General features: G+C 40.1%; 1 protein-coding gene across 2 annotated transcripts in view; it reads left to right on the forward strand.

The window, feature by feature from the left end:
* LOC139760017 (mediator of RNA polymerase II transcription subunit 12-like protein) overlaps window positions 1-20,149 on the forward strand; it is a 456,094-nt gene that overhangs the window by 420,748 nt on the left and 15,197 nt on the right. For both annotated transcript variants that reach the window (XM_071682758.1, XM_071682766.1), the window contains exons 28-29: window positions 5,172-5,356; window positions 12,809-12,897. In XM_071682758.1, the coding sequence (XP_071538859.1) occupies window positions 5,172-5,356; window positions 12,809-12,897 (274 nt within the window). The remainder of the gene's footprint in view (window positions 1-5,171; window positions 5,357-12,808; window positions 12,898-20,149) is intronic.

The raw sequence follows: 20,149 nt of genomic DNA on the forward strand, positions 1-20,149 counted from the left end.
TCCTAGCTTGACTGGAGTCATGTTAATTAGTTCATCTGACAACACTCTCAAAAATGTATATATTTTAGTGACATCTGCCCCTCCAGCAGCCTCTTCTAGATGTATATATTGGCACCTCAACAAAACTGACTGGAATAAGTAAATGAAATTCTTTTCTGACTTTCCCTGGGGAATTTCTTTTGTGTGGTGATGTTTCTCCACCAAATGCACAGCAGAGGTTACTGTTGAAGGAACGGAAGCATTTATCCCCTATTCCTCCAAGATACCCTTTTCATCCAGTCCATGGTTCAACCATTCCTGTCCTAAAGCCATTCATGCAAGGGACCAGGCATATCGGGCTTGGAAAAACTCTCCTTCATTTGATTCCCATTCAGCATTTATCAATGCCTATAATTATTACAAGTACATTTTTCTTGAGGCAATAACCTCTCCTCATCATCCACCAATAGGTCTTTCTGGTCTTTAGCTTTGGGCATTGGTAACAACTTCTGTTGCTCTATCTTTCCTTCACTTTTCTGTTCTGACACTACTATAACTTTCTTCCCCATAGACATAGTATCTCTCCTTGTTTCCCATATCTCCTCCAACTCTACCTTGAATGACCATAGCAATTCTTTACCACCTGATGCTCTTCTTTCTAATCCTTTGTCCCTTCCTGTAATCTCTTTTCAAATTGTCCAAAAAGCAGTTCTTTCTCTAGACGTAAACAAGACTTATCCTCTAATGGCATCCATCCCCATGTACTGAAAGAGTGTACCTCTGAACTTGCACTTGTGCGTGCTTGTCTGTTCCATGTCTTTTTAAAAACCAAACTCCCCTTCTTGGAAGTATGTATTGGTACTTCCACCTCTAAGAAGAGTGACTGTTCTAGCCCCTCTAACTATCATCCTGTTGCTTTGACATCTACCATTTCCAAAGTCTTTGAATCCCTCTTCATCTCCCATATCCTCGGACATCTTGAATCTCAGTCTTCTCTCGTCACTAGTATGTCTTCCTTAAGGTGAGACCTACTGGTGATATTGTTTCTTATCTTACTGGTCATCATGCCTTAAAGATATTGGGGAATCTTATGCAGTTGCCTTTGACATATCCAAAGCTTATGGCAGGATGTGGCATCAGGGTCTCATCTCTAAGCTCCCCTCTTTTGGCTTCTCTCTTTCACTTTGCTCGCTCATATGTAGGTTCCTCTTTCGCCAGTGTATCTCTATGTTTGCTGCTCTATCAGCCTCTTCCCCTTTCTCCATCAGTAGTGATGTTCCTCAAGTTTCTTTCCTGTCTCCTACACTTTTTCTTCTTTTCATCAACAATTTTCTCTCTTCCACACATAATCAAATGCACTCATATGTTAACAACTCAAGGCAACATCCTTCCACATCCTTCAGTTATTATTCTTCTCTCACTTCATCTGCATCTCATCTTGAAACAATTTCCTAAATAAACTCAGGCTTGGACAGGAAATCTCAGTGGGGTAGGTGAAATTTAGTTAAGTTTAATGCCTCCAAGACCCAGTTTCTGCCCATCTCTCTATCAAACACTCCTCACAATTTTTCCATCTCCTTTGACAGCCTTGTAATTCCACCTTTTAATTCAATGAACATACTTGGTATTACTGTAATATCCACTCTATCTTGTTACCCCATGTTAAGGATATAGCTAAGTCTGCCTCTAACAAACTGTGTGTCCTGATTAGATGTCGGAATTTCTTTTCTTCTGAACAGTTGCTCCATTTATGCAAAGGGTTGATGCATCTGTGTGTGGAGTACTGCTTTCACATCTGGAGTTATTCTGGCTCTGCATCTTTACACGACAGAGTTGAATTGAAATTGGTCCAACTTATAAACTCATCCAGACTAACTTCAAAACTTGACCTGCATTCCATATGCTGCGGTGTTGGGTTACTTTCTCTGTTTTATAGGTATTGCTTTAGTAGGTAGTAGTTAGTAGGAAGCCGATACTACCTGCCTGGGTATTGGGAGGGTTAGAGACGGTTGCATAGTGAGCTAGCACTTCATTGGTTGTCAAGTTGCACTCCTCTGACCCAGGTAGCTGTTTTTTCTTCCAGCGTCACCCTCATATGAACTGCTGGCATTCTCTTTACAAACATACAATCTCTCTGTGTCACATATGCACTTCATTGGTTGTCAAGTTGCACTCATCTGACCCAGGTAGCTGTATTTTCTATCTGCCTCATCCACATGTGGACTACTGGTATTTTGTCCACAAACATAACACTTTACCATGCCAAACTCAAATAACTTATTCTTTGTAACTGTAGATTTTCCAGTGGTGAGAGCTATGCACTAGCCCTGCTTTTTGGCAAAATGGTAGAATCCATAGAGAGAAAAAGTTTATAGGAACATTAGACTGGAGCATTAAGTCGAGGTAGAAGTAGTTGGTAGGAACATATGTGGGGGCATTAGGTAAAAGTATTAGGCTGGAACATTAGGTAGTACCAGGTAGGATTATTAGGTAGGATCCTCGTAAAACATTGCATTTCATAGAGTGGCTCTTTGCCGGTGGCCTATTAAGGTTGAGGCACTAAAGACTAGAAAGTGGCCCTGGAGTTCACCAGTATTGGAGAATGTGGCCACCCCCTAGAAGTAGTTCCAGGAGGGAATAGGCATCAAGAGATATAGATAGGTAGATAGATAGATTGCCTTGGGTTTTGCTCCTGAGAGCTTAGTATTTGTTTACCCACACTACTAGCTGGACCACGCAATGCTCGGCAATCTGCTGCATCACATAATTATACTTTGAAGGCATTGGCAACTCGGGGTGTCTTTGTAATACCTATTTCTTTCCTTACACCTTGATGCTTTAGAATGCTGTATCCTCTCATGTCTTTTCCAATAACTATGTCCTGGTACATTTTAAAAGACGGGTTCTTCACTTTCACCATAATTTGTAAATACTCTCAATTGTCTCTTCTTTTCCCCTTTCATTAACCTCTCAGTATTTCAATTAGGGCCCAGCCTTGATGTGTACTTTCTCTATGACTAGAGCCTCCTATGTAATGTATATATTTCTCACACTTTTCCGAACTCAGTCACCAACTTCTGCAGCTTCTCACTCAAATGAGCCACAAGAGCTGTATCATTGGCGAACAGCTGACTCACTTCCCAGGCCCTCTCATCCTCAACAGACTGCATACTCGCCCCTCTCTCCTTAACTCTTGCTTTTACCTCCCTAACCACCCCATCCATAAACAAATTTAACAGCCATAGGGACATCACAGACCAACATTCAATAGGAACCATTCACTCTCCTCTAAGTATTTCTCACGCATTCTTCTGTGCAAACACCTGATCCACATATCCTCTACCACCTCGGAAACCACACTGCTCTTCCCCAGTCTGATGCTCTGTACATGCCTTCACCCTCTCAATCAATACCCTACCATATAACTTCCCAGGAATACTCAACAAACTTATGCGTTTGCAATTTGAACACTCACCTTGATCCCTTTTGTCTTTGTACAGTGACATTATGCATGCATGCCACCAATCCTTAGGCTCTTCACCAAGTTCCATATATGCATTGAATATCCTTACCAACCAGTCAATAACACAGTCACCCCCTTTTTAAATAAATTCCTCTGCAATACCATCCAAACCCGTCGCCTTGCCAGATTTCATCCTCCCCAAAGCTTTCACTACCTCTTCTCTCTTAACCAGACCATTCTCCATGACCCTCTAACTTTGCATCCCACCCCATCCAAAACACCCTATATCTGCCACTCTGTCATCAAACACATTCAACAAACCCTCAAAGTACTCACTCCATCTCCTCACTTCATCACTACCTGTTGGTACTTCCCCTCTTGCCCCCTTCACCAATGTTCCCATTTGTTCTCTTGTCTTACGCATGTTATTTTCCTCCTTCCAGAACATCTTTTTATTCTCCCTAAAGTTCAGTGATACTCTCTCACCCCAACTTGCCCTCTTTTTCACTTCTTGCACCTTTCTCTTGACCTCCAGCCACTTTCTTTTATACCTCTCCCAGTTATTTGCACTCCTTCCTTGCAAGTATTGTCCAAATGCCTCTCTTTGCTTTTTCACTAGCAGCTTAACTTCTTCATCCCACCATTCACTACCTTTTCTAATCTGCCCATCTCCTACCTTTCTCATGCCACATGCATCTTTTGCACAAGCCATTACTACTTCCCTAAATACATCCCATTCCTCACCCACTCCCCTGACAGCATTTGCTCTCACCTTTTGTCATCCTGCACTCAATCTCTCCTGATGCTTCCTTACACAAGTCTCCTTTCCAAGCTCACTTAACCTCACCACTCTGGGGATAGGGGCTGTGGTTTCGGTGCATTGCATGTGAAAGCAAGAGAATGGATGGGAGTGAATTTAGCTCATCTTTTTCTGTTCCTGGCACTACCTTGCTAATGTAGAAAACTAAAAGAATAATCTTTGTTGCCCATTTCTTGACCGTCCATGAGCTTTTTGTGCTTTTTTAGGTGCACTAACAAAACCCATGAAGCATGTTCAAGTTTTGTATCATATGTGGGATATGAATAGCTTGCTAAATATTTTCTTATCCTTAAACACTTGAAAACTGTTTTGATATTTTCTAGCAGATAGTTGACCTCTGACTTTTCTCCTTTTGTGGAACTCTGACACAGGTTAGGTATGATGTCAACTCCCGAAGCTTATTTCCTGCTAGGTAATAATCATATTGAAGTCTTCTTTCACCTTGTCTTGTCTTCATTACTTTACATTAGCTAGGGCTGAATTTCATCAATGATGTTTCAGACCAACTTCGGAGTCTGTTTATGTCTCCTTGTAAGCTGATGTAATCCTCCTCTCTTTTCACTTCCCTCATGACTTTTTTTTTGTCTGCAGACATTGTACATGACAGCTAGAGACTGTATGTGAGCAGATGATGCCATTTTTTTTTTTTTATTCATTCCTGATCCTAGCTTAAGGGGAAAGATAGTAAGGTATAAAAAAGAAAGTAAAAAAAATACATAAATGCAGATGTTTTGTGTAAATTTATTTTCATGTCATGAAAGGGCATAGTTCTGTGTACTTTATATATGAGCAAGATAATATAGAAACTTTCCTGTATACTTTAAAGCAAAACATAACAATATCACTTTGGTTATGAAACCAACATACAAAAGTTTTTGAGTAATGTTACTTATTAATGTATTTTTGAAGGATTTAGATGAATGGAGTTTGCGCATCTCCTGGTTGGACCTTCACCTAATGTATGAACAACAGCGAGTTTCATCTCAGGAGCTTAATTCATGGCTTGACAATGTGGCTCAGGCTGCAATAGAAGTGTTCCACCTCAACCATGACCCAGATCGATCACCTATGTCTCACTCACTGTCTGGTCACAGGTAATGTTTTGGTGTTGGATTACCATGATGAAATTATCTTTTTTCTTTTTTGAATAAACAGAGTGTAGGAGAAGCCATATCCTTTTATATAGTAATTTATTAATGCATGTAATTTGCCTCAGAAGTTTACATTGGAAAAACGTATGATTATGCCTGCCTTCTTTACGGAGATCACCATATTATTATATTATTTTGCTTTGTCGCTTTATCCCGCGTTAGCGAGGTAGCGCAAGGAAACAGACGAAAGAATGGCCCATCCCTCCCCCATACACAATGTATATACATACACTTCCACACACGCAAATATACATACCTATACATCTCAATGTACACATATATACACACACACAGACACACACATATATACCCATGCACACAATTCACACTGTCTGCCTTTATTCATTCCCATCGCCACCTCGCCACACATGGAATACCATCCCCCTCCCCCCCTCATGTGTGCGAGGGAGCACTAGGAAAAGACAACAAAGGCCCCATTCATTCACACTCAGTCTCTAGCTGTCATGCAATAATGCCCGAAACCACAGCTCCCTTTCCACATCCAGGCCCCACACAACTTTCCATGGTTTACCCCAGACGCTTCACATGCCCTGATTCAATCCACTGACAGCACGTCAACCCTGGTATACCACATCGATCCAATTCACTCTATTCCTTGCCCTCCTTTCACCCTCCTGCATGTTCAGGCCCCGATCACGCAAAATCTTTTTCACTCCATCTTTCCACCTCCAATTTGGTCTCCCAGTTCTCCTCGTTCCCTCCACCTCCGACACATATATCCTCTTGGTCAATCTTTCCTCACTCATTCTCTCCATGTGCCCAAACCATTTTAAAACACCCTCTTCTGCTTTCTCAACCACACTCTTTTTATTTCCACACATCCCTCTTACCCTTACATTACTTACTCGATCAAACCACCTCACACCACACATTGTCCTCAAACATCTCATTTCCAGCACATCCATCCTCCTGCGCACAACTCTATCCATAGCCCACACCTCGCAACCATACAACATTGTTGGAACCACTATTCCTTCAAACATACCCATTTTTGCTTTCCGAGATAATGTTCTCGACTTCCACACATTCTTCAAGGCTCCAAGGATTTTCGCACCCTCCCCCACCCTATGATTCACTTCCGCTTCCATGGTTCCATCCACTGCCAGATCCACTCCCAGATATCTAAAACACTTTACTTCCTCCAGTTTTTCTCCATTCAAACTTACCTCCCAATTGACTTGACCCTCAACCCTACTGTACCTAATAACCTTGCTCTTATTCACATTTACTCTTAACTTTCTTCTTTCACACACTTTACCAAACTCAGTCACCAGCTTCTGCAGTTTCTCACATGAATCAGCCACCAGTGCTGTATCATCAGCGAACAACAACTGACTCACTTCCCAAGCTCTCTCATCTCCAACAGACTTCATACTTACCCCTCTTTCCAAAACTCTTGCATTTACCTCCCTAACAACCCCATCCATAAACAAATTAAACAACCATGGAGACATCACACACCCCTGCCGCAATCCTACATTCACTGAGAACCAATCACTTTCCTCTCTTCCTACACGTACACATGCCTTACATCCTCGATAAAAACTTTTCACTGCTTCTAACAACTTGCCTCCCACACCATATATTCTTAATACCTTCCACAGAGCATCTCTATCAACTCTATCATATGCCTTCTCCAGATCCATAAATGCTACATACAAATCCATTTGCTTTTCTAAGTATTTCTCACATACATTCTTCAAAGCAAACACCTGATCCACACATCCTCTACCACTTCTGAAACCACACTGCTCTTCCCCAGTCTGATGCTCTGTACATGCCTTCACCCTCTCAGTCAATACCCTCCCATATAATTTACCAGGAATACTCAACAAACTTATACCTCTGTAATTTGAGCACTCACTCTTATCCCCTTTGCCTTTGTACAATGGCACTATGCACGCATTCCGCCAATCCTCAGGCACCTCACCATGAGTCATACATACATTAAATAACCTTACCAACTAGTCAATAATACAGTCACTCCCTTTTTTAATAAATTCTACTGCAATACCATTCAAACCTGCTGCCTTGCCGGCTTTCATCTTCCGCAAAGCTTTTACTACCTCTTCTCTGTTTACCAAATCATTTTCCCTAACCCTCTCACTTTGCACACCACCTCAACCAAAACACCCTATATCTGCCAATCTATCATCAAACACATTCAACAAACCTTTAAAATACTCACTCCATCTCCTTCTCACATCACCACTACTTGTTATCACCTCCCCATTTGCGTCCTTCACTGAAGTTCCTATTTGCTCCCTTGTCTTACGCACTTTATTTACCTCCTTCCAGAACATCTTTTTATTCTCCCTAAAATTTAATGATACTCTCACCCCAACTCTCATTTGCCCTCTTTTTCACCTCTTGCACCTTTCTCTTGACCTCCTGTCTCTTTCTTTTATACATCTCCCACTCAATTGCATTTTTTCCCTGCAAAAATCGTCCAAATGCCTCTCTCTTCTCTTTCACTAATAATCTTACTTCTTCATCCCACCACTCACTACCCTTTCTAATCAACCCACCTCCCACTCTTCTCATGCTACAAGCATCTTTTGCGCAATCCATCACTGATTCCCTAAATACATCCCATTCCTCCCCCACTCCCCTTACTTCCATATAAAGCCACAGTGACAGCACACAGCCCTACTTACACCCACATGTATGCCAGAAGTATTGCTCAACTCTCCATTCACACATATTTATTTGCTACTCTGTTGAAGGCTTTCACACCTTCTAGGAGTTGTTCCCCTATGCCATATATCCTTAACACTTCCCATAAAGCATTCCACTTGACTCTGTTATACTTATTCTCTAGATCCATAAAAGCTGCATGCAGGTTCTTATCTTTCCTTAGATACTTTTCCACAGTCATTTTTACCACAAAAATCTGAACCACACATTCCCTACCTTGCTAAATTCCCCTTGCTCCTCACTTATTTTGCATTCAATCACTTCCATCATTCTGTCAAACAGGATACACTTTTCATTTTCTACTTAACAGACTTTTCCCCAAATAAATGCTGCATACATCCTTAGCACCTTTTCCTTTGAATAAAGGAACAGTAATAGCTTTCACCCAAACCTCAGACACAATCTTCTGTTCCCATGCTAAGTTTCATATCAGGTGCATCTAGTCTATCACACTTTTCCTACATACTTCAGCATTCCAGCCATAATCCCATCCCCTCCAAGTGCCATTCTTACCTTCAGCCTCTTTATTGCTCTTTTCACTTCCCTTATTGCTGTAGGCCCTTTCACTTGTATCCTGTTCCTTCCATCCTCCATACCCATGCATGTAACGACTGCTGCCTCACATTCTCCTCTGTTCATCACTTCAAAATACTCTTTCCATTTTCATATCACGTACTCCTTTTTGGTTCAGCAACTCCCGCACCTTGCTTTTCACATAAACATTTCCACTGTTACATTCACCTCTTTCCTTTTTCACCCCCTTCCAGCACAATTTTTCTAAACTTTTTACTCAACTTTCCTCCAAAATCTTCATCTACTCTTTCTTTGCTTTTCTCTCAGATTCAGAACATTCTGCTCACATATCTTATATTTTAACCTCCTTTGCTATACTTCTACTGGTACATTCCTTTCAAGCAGTCTACCACATGCCTTTTTCTTCTCCTCCACAGCATTTCTAATCTCATCCATCTGCTGTGCATTTCCCCTTTTATTCCTATATCTCACAACCTTGTATCAAACTATTAATTTTACAACCTTTGATTTGATAGTCCTTCTCTAAACCTTTTAGACACCTCATTTACACATAAATGCATCCCTACATTTCGTGCACTTCCATCCAGACTTTTAGTCATCCTTTTTTCTTACCCCTCCTCATTCTAATTCATCTTCTCTCTTGGCAACACTTTTACCCCGCCATTCTTCCTTACACCATTCCTCCACTTCTCCTCGATCCTCACCCCACATAAGAACTGCAAAATGGTCAGCCTCAAGAGAATCCCCGAACAAGTTTAGCTTCTATCACAGCCTTTCTCAACCTTTCATCCACTGCTTCATAGTCTATCAAACCTTTTTGTTCTTTTCCTCCATCGTTTTTTATCCTTGTTTACCTCTGGATCATCTTGTGTTGTAAAAGCTTTTTGCATGAAATAAACCCTTCTCACCACAGACATTCACAAGATAACTTCCATTCTCATTTACTCTAGGCACTCCCTATTCAACAAGTTTCTTAACAGTTTCACCACATCCCACCTTCAAATTCATATTACCCATTACAACTATCTCTCCTTCTCAAAACCACTTATAGTCATTCAAATTTCTCCAGAAATGCTTCATTTCATCTTTACCTTGCATGTTCATGGGCGCCTGCATACTTTACAAATCCAGTCCTTTCTTTCACTCTCACTATTCTTGGTCCTTTCCATCCATGCCCTGTAACACCCTCCCATACTCTCAGTGATAGCAGAATTGCACATTCTTCTTTCCCCTTTCCTCAGATAATTTTCATTCATTCCTGTCCATACCACTGTTCCTTCCATGCCCTCCCATAACTTGCATTCATCATTTCCATTTTCATTCCATACACCCTGCCAAAGTATATGAGTTTCCCCAATCCTGGGCACCTCCAGACTATAAGTTTTAAATCTCTGAAATGCATCCTCTTTTTACAATCACCAGTTATCCCATTTACATTGACAGCCATAATCCTTAATCGCACATCCCATTTACTCCTCAGTGTTACTGGTGGAATCCAATGCCTTTTCTTAGCCATTTGTACCTCACCCTCGGCAGACCACTGGCAAAGGGCAACTCTTGCACAGTGTTTCTCAGAGGCAGTTAGGCCCTCAAATTGTCTAAAAAAGTAAAATCCCGGCACATATCAATTGTCTGAGTCTCTGTTTAAAAAAGAAAAGAATGACTTTACCCTGATGGAGTTGGGCAATGCCTTCCACTTGTGTTCTGCATTTAAGGGTATAATAACAAGGTCACCTTGAGAAGATGGGGCAAGACTTGCATACTCCAGAAAACTAGAGTATCCTCTTGTGGCACTGAAATTCAAAACCTTTCCCAACTTTTGAACCTGAACTGCTGTAGCAGCACCTCCTAATCTCATTGGTTATAACACTGCCACTGTGCATCCATATATACAAGTTAAAAAGCCAAGTGACATCACAGTCCTGCCATACATCCACATGTACACTGAAACTTTTGCTTAACCCTTCATCCACTTTTACACATGCATTTGCTCCTCTATAGAAGGCTTTCACACCATTCAATATTTGTTCCCCTACCCCACTTATCCTTAATAAATCCCATAAGGCATTCCACTTGATTCTGTCATACCCATCCTCCAGATCCATAAAAACTGCATACAGCATCTTACTTTTCACAAGATACTTTTTCAGTCATTCTCACCACAAAAATCTAATCTACTCATCTTCTTGCTCATCACTTATTCTGTATTCAGTATTTTCATCACTGTCTCAGTCAACACTCTTGCATACATTTTTCCTGGTATACTTAACAGACTGATTCACTTACTATTGCTACATATGTCCTTAGCACCTTTTCCTTTGAATAAAAGAACAATAATTGCTTTCAATAAGTCCTCGGGCACAACCCTTTGCTTCCTTGTGAAATTACATATTAAATACATCCACTCTAACAAACGTTCTCTCCTCCAAATTTCAACATTTTTTATTGTAATCCCATCCACTCCAGGTGCCTTTCTTACCTTCATCCTTATTGTAGCCCTTTTTACCTCCATTCTTGCTGTAGACCCCAGCACTTGTATCATTTTTCTTTCATTCTCCATACCCATGCATGTAACTACTGCTGCCTCACTTTCTCTGATATTCATCAGTTCTGCAAAATACACTGTCCATCCTTTTTTTTTCACTTCCACCTTTTGATTCAGGAAGTCCCTTACTTCTCGCATTTACATTTCCACTGTTACATCCACCTTCCTTCTTTTTCATGCCCTTCCGGCACAATTTCATAATTTTCCTGAACTTTTCACTTGACTCTGTTTCAAAATCTTCTACGCTTTCTTTGTTTCCTCAGTCAGCTTCAACACTATGTTTTCACATCATATTCTTCCCTCCTCCTTAACTGAACTTCCAATGTTTATTTCTTTTCAAGCATTCACCTCTTACACAGGAAATTTAATCTCATACATCCACTGTGCATTTAACCTTTTATTCTTATATCTCGGGACCATGTGTCAAACTTCTAATTTAACAGCCTTTAGCAGTCTTTCTCTAAACATTTTAAATGCCTCACATAATCACATATGACTACACTCCCACATTTACTGCACTTCTATCTAATTTTTTGGTCATCCTCCTTTCTTACTTCTTGCATTCTTTCCAATTCATCTTCTCATTTGCCATCACTTTTACCTCACCATTCTTTCCTACACCATTCCTCTACTTCTCCTTGATCCTACTCTCCAGAACTGCAGAATGGTCTCTCTCCAAAGAATCCTCCCACAACTCAAGCACCCAGCACAACCTTTCTCAGCCTTTTATCCACAGCCATATATTCAGTCAGACCCTTTTGTTCTTGTCTTCCATCATTTCTCATGCATGCACATCTGTAGATTATCTTGTGTTGAATAAAGATGTTTGCAAGGAACAAACCTGTCTCAGCACAGACAACCACAAGATGACTTCCATTCTCATTTGCTTCAGACACTCCCCATTTACCAAGTATCTTGCCAGTTTCATCACATCCTACCTTCACATTCATGTCACCCATTAATTTCTCTCCTCATGATTCTGTCATTCAGATATCTTTGAAAATGCTTCATTCTTAACTTTCTCAATCTTCATATTAACAGGTACATTTACATATACCCATGGTTCTGGTCGTCTTTCCCTTCACACACAGTATTCTTGATGTATTCCATCCATACTCTGTAATACCCTCCCATATTGCATTGATATCACAATTGCACATCCTCTTCTCCCTCTTTTCAGATAATTTTCATTTATCCATAGCATTCCTCCTTCCACACGCACTCCACAACGTGCTTTCATACTTTTCATTTTCACTCTACATGTACTCTGTCCAATTTCCTGCACATCCATCACATAACTTTAAAATTTCTCCACAAGCTCCCTCCTTTGACACACCAGTCATCCTATTAACATTCATTTACTCAAACTAGTCATCCTATTAACATTTAGAACCATCACCCTGAATTGCTGTTTGGTAACTGCCCTCATATCTGAGCTTCCTAAAGTTGTGCAAGAGAGTGTTTTAAAAGTAGCAGGTGAGTATAGGCACTGTTTATGCTGATAAAGCTTCTTGTTTTTCAGAATCCTTATTAGATTATGTCAGTCACTATAAAGAAAAGATTGAGCTGCATTGAACAAAATTTGTCTTTTTTTTCAGAACTCGGAAGCCTCAGTCCATCTGTCTGGTAGCTCCCCTCATATCTAAGCTTCCTAAAGCAGTTCAAGGGAGAGTTTTAAAAGTAGCAGGTGAGTATAGGCATTGTTTATTATAAGAATAAAACTTCTTATTTTAAAGATTTTTTATTAGGTTATGTGACCAACAAAAAGAGTGTATGGGTGACTGGAGAGACTGGATGTGTGTGATCAACTTGGGGAATTGGAAATGGGAAGAATTATAATTGATTTAGTAGGATCATGAATTATAGCCTATATAAGAATTGTTTTATTTGTTATTTAGGAAAAGAAAGTGCTGAGTGGACAGGATTCATATGTGTTCTCAAGTTTAAGAGATTAAAAATGAAGTATGGAGCTTGAGTGAACATTCATATCATGACAAATTTTATAGAACTGAATATTTAGGTGCAAATGTTTAGTAGTGAAGAAGAGGAGATAAAATTAGTGGAGCACTTTTATGCTTTTTATGCAGCTGTGCTTGATGGATCCATGCAATGCATGAAATGTGCATGTGCATAATTAATTTTATATCCCTTTGTAGTAGTTTAGTACTGGGTTTTTAGTTAAGTTTAGCCATAGTAAAAAAAATTAGAATTGATGCATGTTTGATTTGATATGACTATGTGGGTCAAGAGGAGATGGATGTGATTACTGTAACAATGGTCATATGGAACAGAATTGTAATGCTTCTGTCAGTGTTCACAGCATGAGAGAATGATGATACAAGCAGTTAGCATACCAGAAGTCATTCCTGATTGTTATTGAAAATTGAAAAACATGCATTCGTGATATGATTTTGGCTTTATTGATCCATACACTTTGAACCTATTGAAATCCAAGCATTGAAATTTTAATATAGGAAAGATTGGAATTGTGAAGTATGTATTTGTATATGTGCCTGTGCATATGAAGACCTTACAAGATAAGCATGAAATGAAGCATTTCTGGAGAATTTGTGTGATACAAAGGTGAATGTAATGGGTGATACGAATGCAGAGGTGCGGTGTGATGAAGTTGGCGAGATATTGGTAAGTGGGGAATGCTTTGAGTAAAAGAGAACTGAAGTTATCTTGTAGATGTCTGTTCTGAGAGAGGGGGTTTATTCCTTGCAAACACTTTTTTGCAATACAAGATGGTCCACAGGTAATACATGGATGAGAAATGATGGAAGAGAAGAGCAAAAGGGTTTGATTGACTATGCGGTAGTAGATAAAACATTGAGAAAGGCCATGCTAGATGATAGAGCTGTGATAGGGTTCTTTGGAGACCCAGACCATTTCACAGTTCTTGTAGTGGGGTGAGGATCAGGGAGAAGCGAAAGTATGGTGTAAGGAGGAATAGGGAGGTAAAAGTGCTGGTAAGCGAGAAGGTGAATCAGAATCTGTATGCATTCTTACTTTTACCATGCTGATCTTTGAGTTTCTTATATCTTCCACTATCGCAGTCAACCTCAAAAGGACCCATTGTTGTGTTTTTTTTTAATTTGTTTGTATTCCTTTGTATATTGAAGAATGACATTTCTCTTAACTACCTCACCATAACCCATCACTCATCTTGCCTTTTTCTTTTCATATGTTTGCCATTTCTCATGTTTCCCTGGGGATATGGGGAGAAGGAATACTCCCTACAAATTCCATGTATGACATGGAAGGCTACTAGGGAGGTTGAAATAGAAATGACAACCCTTCACTTACTTGTATTTCAATTTTCTGAAAGTTAGAGTAGAAAAGGGAGCCTATCAGGGAGTGCTTATCATCCTCAAAAGCTGGAGTAGAAGGAGCCAAGTAAGGAGTCTTAGGCTAGGATGTCAGAATGTATGTGGATTTAACCAAGATGAGGAGAAAAGATTTTTCTTGTTGTATAATGCTATATTGTTTCTATAGCTCCTCCACTGGTGTAGTTATCTATTGTAGGTTCTTCCAGAATGTTTTTCAGTCATGTCTAACTTCCTTTTAAATGTTTCTCTGATCAATCTACATAGATTTCTTGGATCACCAGGTTTTTTTTTTTTTTTTTTTTTTTTTTGCTTTGTCTCTGTCTCCCGCGTTTGCGAGGTAGCGCAAGGAAACAGACGAAAGAAATGGCCCAACCCACCCCCATACACATGTATATACATACGTCCACACACGCAACTATACATACCTACACAGCTTTCCATGGTTTACCCCAGACGCTTCACATGCCTTGATTCAATCCACTGACAGCACGTCAACTCCGGTATACCACATCGCTCTAATTCATTCTATTCCTTGCCCTCCTTTACCCTCCTGCATGTTCAGGCCCCGATCACACAAAATCTTTTTCACTCCATCTTTCCACCTCCAATTTGGTCTCCCTCTTCTCCTCGTTCCCTCCACCTCCAACACATATATCCTCTTGGTCAATCTTTCATCACTCATTCTCTCCATGTGCCCAAACCATTTCAAAACACCCTCTTCTGCTCTCTCAACCACGCTCTTTTTATTTCCACACATCTCTCTTACCCTTACGTTACTTACTCGATCAAACCACCTCACCACACATCGTCCTCAAACATCTCATTTCCAGCACATCCATCCTCCTGCGCACAACTCTATCCATAGCCCACGCCTCGCAACCATACAACATTGTTGGAACCACTATACCTTCAAACATACCCATTTTTGCTTTCCGAGATAATGTTCTCGACTTCCACACATTCTTCAAGGCTCCCAGAATTTTCGCCCCCTCCCCCACCCTATGATCCACTTCCGCTTCCATGGTTCCATCCGATGCCAGATCCACTCCCAGATATCTAAAACACTTCACTTCCTCCAGTTTTTCTCCATTCAAACTCACCTCCCAATTGACTTGACCCTCAACCCTACTGTACCTAATAACCTTGCTCTTATTCACATTTACTCTTAACTTTCTTCTTTCACACACTTTACCAAACTCAGTCACCAGCTTCTGCAGTTTCTCACATGAATCAGCCACCAGCGCTGTATCATCAGCGAACAACAACTGACTCACTTCCCAAGCTCTCTCATCCACAACAGACTTCATACTTGCCCCTCTTTCCAAAACTCTTGCATTCACCTCCCTAACAACCCCATCCATAAACAAATTAAACAACCATGGAGACATCACACACCCCTGCTGCAAACCTACATTCACTGAGAACCAATCACTTTCCTCTCTTCCTACACGTACACATGCCTTACATCCTCGATCACCAGGTATTGCATTAAATAATCGCTTCAAGTTCCTTGCTGGGCAGTTTTGTATCTTCCCCGGAAACCTTTTCGATTTGTCCTAGGAATCACACTTGACTTATTCATTCTTTATTTTCCTCTGATGGTTGCTTTCATTTTAAAACATTGTTTATTAATCCCTCTACTTGTTAACAGGCATCTGTTAACGAATATATCTCCCTTTTATTTTGAAGATTGTAAATCTGTAGCTGTTTTAATCTTTCGTAGTAATTCATATGCCCCAGTTCATTTATTTTACTTGTGAAATGTTTGTTTTCTCTCTACCCTGTTTAATTCAGTCTGTTTTATTAATGACCTTACAGCACAGTAGTATTCAAGCTTATGAGATTTCTGAAGTTATGCGATAGTTATATTCTTAAAAATGGTGGTATGAATCAAAAGCGCACAAGTCATATTATGTAAGTAATGGAGTTGGGGGTTTTATTATTAATAAGACAGTTCTGATTATTGTACCAATGAAAAACTACATAATACTTGTACCTGGAAATATGATATACTGTAACATACAAACTCTACAATGAATTTTTTTTAATGAAAACAGAAAATAAACTAAATGACAAAACTTACTTTCAGTGCTGTTCCTAAATTCCTTGCTGGCGCTGATGGAGAGGGAGGAGTTGAGTGGAGTTTCTAAGGAAGGGATTTATCTGGGTCAGATGATGTACTTGTGGAAGGTGATAGTGATGGCTGAATGAGTTCAGCTAGTACATATCTGAAGTGTTGCTGGCTGGTCCTCCTTGTGTGTTTCTTTTTCTTCAAAAAGAAATCTAGTGTTTTCTGTTTAGTCTTCTTTGTCATCTCATGGAAGAATTCTCTGTAGCACCTGATGTTAGCTACAGTATTTGGGACCTCTTTCGAACTCCTTACTATCTTTGGGTCATCCTTGTCAAATATAGTGAGAGCAAGGTCAGTGTTTTGAAATTCTTCAGTTAACCTTTTGCTAGACAGAGAATGTACTTGCTCAACTTCCCCCTCTTCTGTTTCCACCTCTCATGGCATGCTGTATCCTACTGATGATCATCATCATTCGAGGGCTTTTCCTGATGTGATACTCTTCCACATGAACTCCTCACCCACATCAAAGCTACCCCTACCACACACACACACACACACTTGATACTTCTATGTCAACACCAAAACCCCTGGAATCCATGAACGAAATTGAGGAAAAAGCTTCCACCACACTCCATTCATTCATACAGACACTGATGATTTCCTTCCAGGCCTCACCGATGATCATGATGGCATCCCTGATGGTGATGGACTTCTAGAATTCCTTCACATTCATCTGGTCATTCTCTGTAGCTTTCATGATCTTTGCAAGTGTTCTCCGTAGTAATTAGTGGCCTTCAAGGTAGATATCATTCCCTGGTCCATTGCCTGGATTAATTTTGGGCTGAAGGAAGATTGATGTTCTCAATAGGGTCTAGTATTGAAGATGGATGGCCAAGGGCATCATTGTCAGTGATGAATCTTGAAATTTATATGCTTCTCAGCTCTATGTCGAGCTTTGCATGAAAATGATCACAAAAAATTTTGCCTGTTATCTACCTCTTTGGATTATGATGATAATGGACAGGAGAATATTGCTTCTTGTATCCCTTAAGAACCCAGGAATTTTCTGAATTGTACTCCATTAATGGTTTAAGCTTTCAGTCACCTCCAGCATTTCCCCCTTAAGCAATGAGACAAACAATGACAGCAATGAATCCTGGTGAAATCTTCTCTCCATGGGAAGTGTACATTCTCAGAGGTATTCTCTTCCAAAGTAATTCCTCATCAGTAGTCTTAAGAGTTCCTGGGAAATTTTCAGCAGCAGTGACATCAGCAGAAGCAGCATCAGTCATCTTAATGTTGTGGTTATTGTGATATTTCCAAATATTCACAAACCATCTAGGACATGCTTGAAAAATCTTCGTTGCTCCTTCTGCTGCTAAGTCAGCATAATAATCCAGGCCTTTGCATGTATCACAAGCATGCTGAAGATAATATTTTCATATGTTTGGTGTTCGATAAGTGTGCTCAACATTCATTCCATTCTCTCCAATATCAGACTTTGGTAATAGGAGGTGATAGATGCACTCTGCTCGATCTCCTCTACACTGTTACAAATAATCTGCAAAGTATACTCACTAAGTCCAGTGGCACAGCTAATATCAGCTGTTTGTTCACCTCTCATTATCATAACATTTGAGCACATCCATTTTAACCTCATTGGTACCATTGTTATAAGGAAAATTTAAAAGACGGTTTGGTGGCATGATGCAAGGGGCAAAATAAGGGCAATGTACAATATACTGCAGCACAGTATACCGTAGCAGTCTATGACTATAGACTGTATCCATAGCATGTGTATACACTTTTCATGTTCAGTGCTGGCAGTGCCACACCATTATGCTGCCAGCCAAGTGATGATTGCACTATTCTAAACTTAAGTGCGTACAAACTTAAGAAAGTGTAAGTGGACCATGTGTGTTACTCTAAAAATAGCATCAATCAAATTTCCATAAATTGAGAGGTCCCTATTTGTACACTAAACAGTTTCATGATTGATTGTCTCTCTTGCTGCAAATGTACTTAATATCATTCCACTCATTATTAACCTAAAAGCACCATCTTTTCTTTATGTCCTTTAAATTCAAGTCTTTCACTTCTAATTATTCCCAAATTTTTGACATTTACTCAACTCCTTATTTCTTTTTCTGTAGGGCTTTGGTATGTAGATGCTGAAATAGCATTAATTACTCCATGACTTTTTAAGTACTTGATAGCTGTTTCCCACATAAGCGAGATGGCACCAGAAAAAAAAAAAGTCAGTTTGCATCTAGTCACATCCATTCTCTAGCTGTCATGTGTAATGCACCAAAAACTAGTTCCCCATCCACAACCAGGCCACACAGACCTTTCAGTGTTGCATCCTGGATTCTTTATATGCCTTGGTTCAGCCCATTGATAGCACGCCACTGCCAGTATACCACACTGTTCCAATTCACCCTATCCCATGCATGCCATTCACCATCTTGCATAGTTATTCCCTGTTCAGTCAAAATCTTTTTCACTCCATCTTACTCTCTCCAATTCGGTCTTTCTTCTTATTCCCTCCATTTCTTACACATATAGCCTCCTTGTCACTTTTTACTCACTCATTATCTCTTTGTCCAAACCATTTCAGTACACCCTCTTCAGTTTTCTCAACCACACACTTTTTATGACCGCACCCCTCTCATGCCCTTTCTTTACTTTCTCAATCAAGCCACTTCTCACCATATGTTGTCCTTAAGCATTTCATTTCCAACACATCCACCTTCCACTGCACAGCCTTATCGATTGACCATGTCTTGCATCCTTATGATATTGTTGGGACAACTATACCTTCAAGCATACCCATTTTTGCCTTCCCAGATAGCATTTTCTCTTTCCACACTTTCATCAGTGCTATCAGAACCTTTGCCCCCTCACCTACCTTATGACTCATTTCTGCTTCCGTGGTTCCATTTGTCCACTCCCATGTATGTAAAACACTTCACTTCTCCCAATTTTTCTCCATTTAAACTCACACCAGAACTAACTTGTTCCTCAACCCCTAATAACCTTTTTTCACAAGCTCATCCTAAATTAATTACCAGCTTTTTCGGTTTGCCAACTTGAATCTGCCATCAGCGCTGTATCATCAGCAAACAAGAACTGACCTGCCAGGCTCTCTCATCCCCCACAAAATGCATACTTGCTGCTCTCTCCAAGACTCTCGCATTTACATCTCTTGCCACCCCACAGATAAACAAATTGAACAACCATAGTGACATCACACACCCTTGCTGCTTACCAACCTTCACTTGGAACCATTCATTTTCTATGACTCCATGACTTATTTGATCTAGATTCTCATAAGTATACAACATTAGTTCTTTCATCTATTCATATACAGATAACACCCAAATCCCTTTATAGTTTTGCTTGATCTTCCACACACGTTACTGCCCCACTTACTCGTGTCAGCTGATTGCACTTACTCCTATGTCATCTGACTAGACTCTTCTTTACCTCCTTGTCTGTGTTTGAGATCATGATTAAAGACTTATTGTGGCCAGAAC

Source organism: Panulirus ornatus, chromosome 3 (assembly GCF_036320965.1).
Source record: "Panulirus ornatus isolate Po-2019 chromosome 3, ASM3632096v1, whole genome shotgun sequence".
In the NCBI taxonomy this organism is placed as follows: Eukaryota; Metazoa; Arthropoda; class Malacostraca; order Decapoda; family Palinuridae; genus Panulirus; species Panulirus ornatus.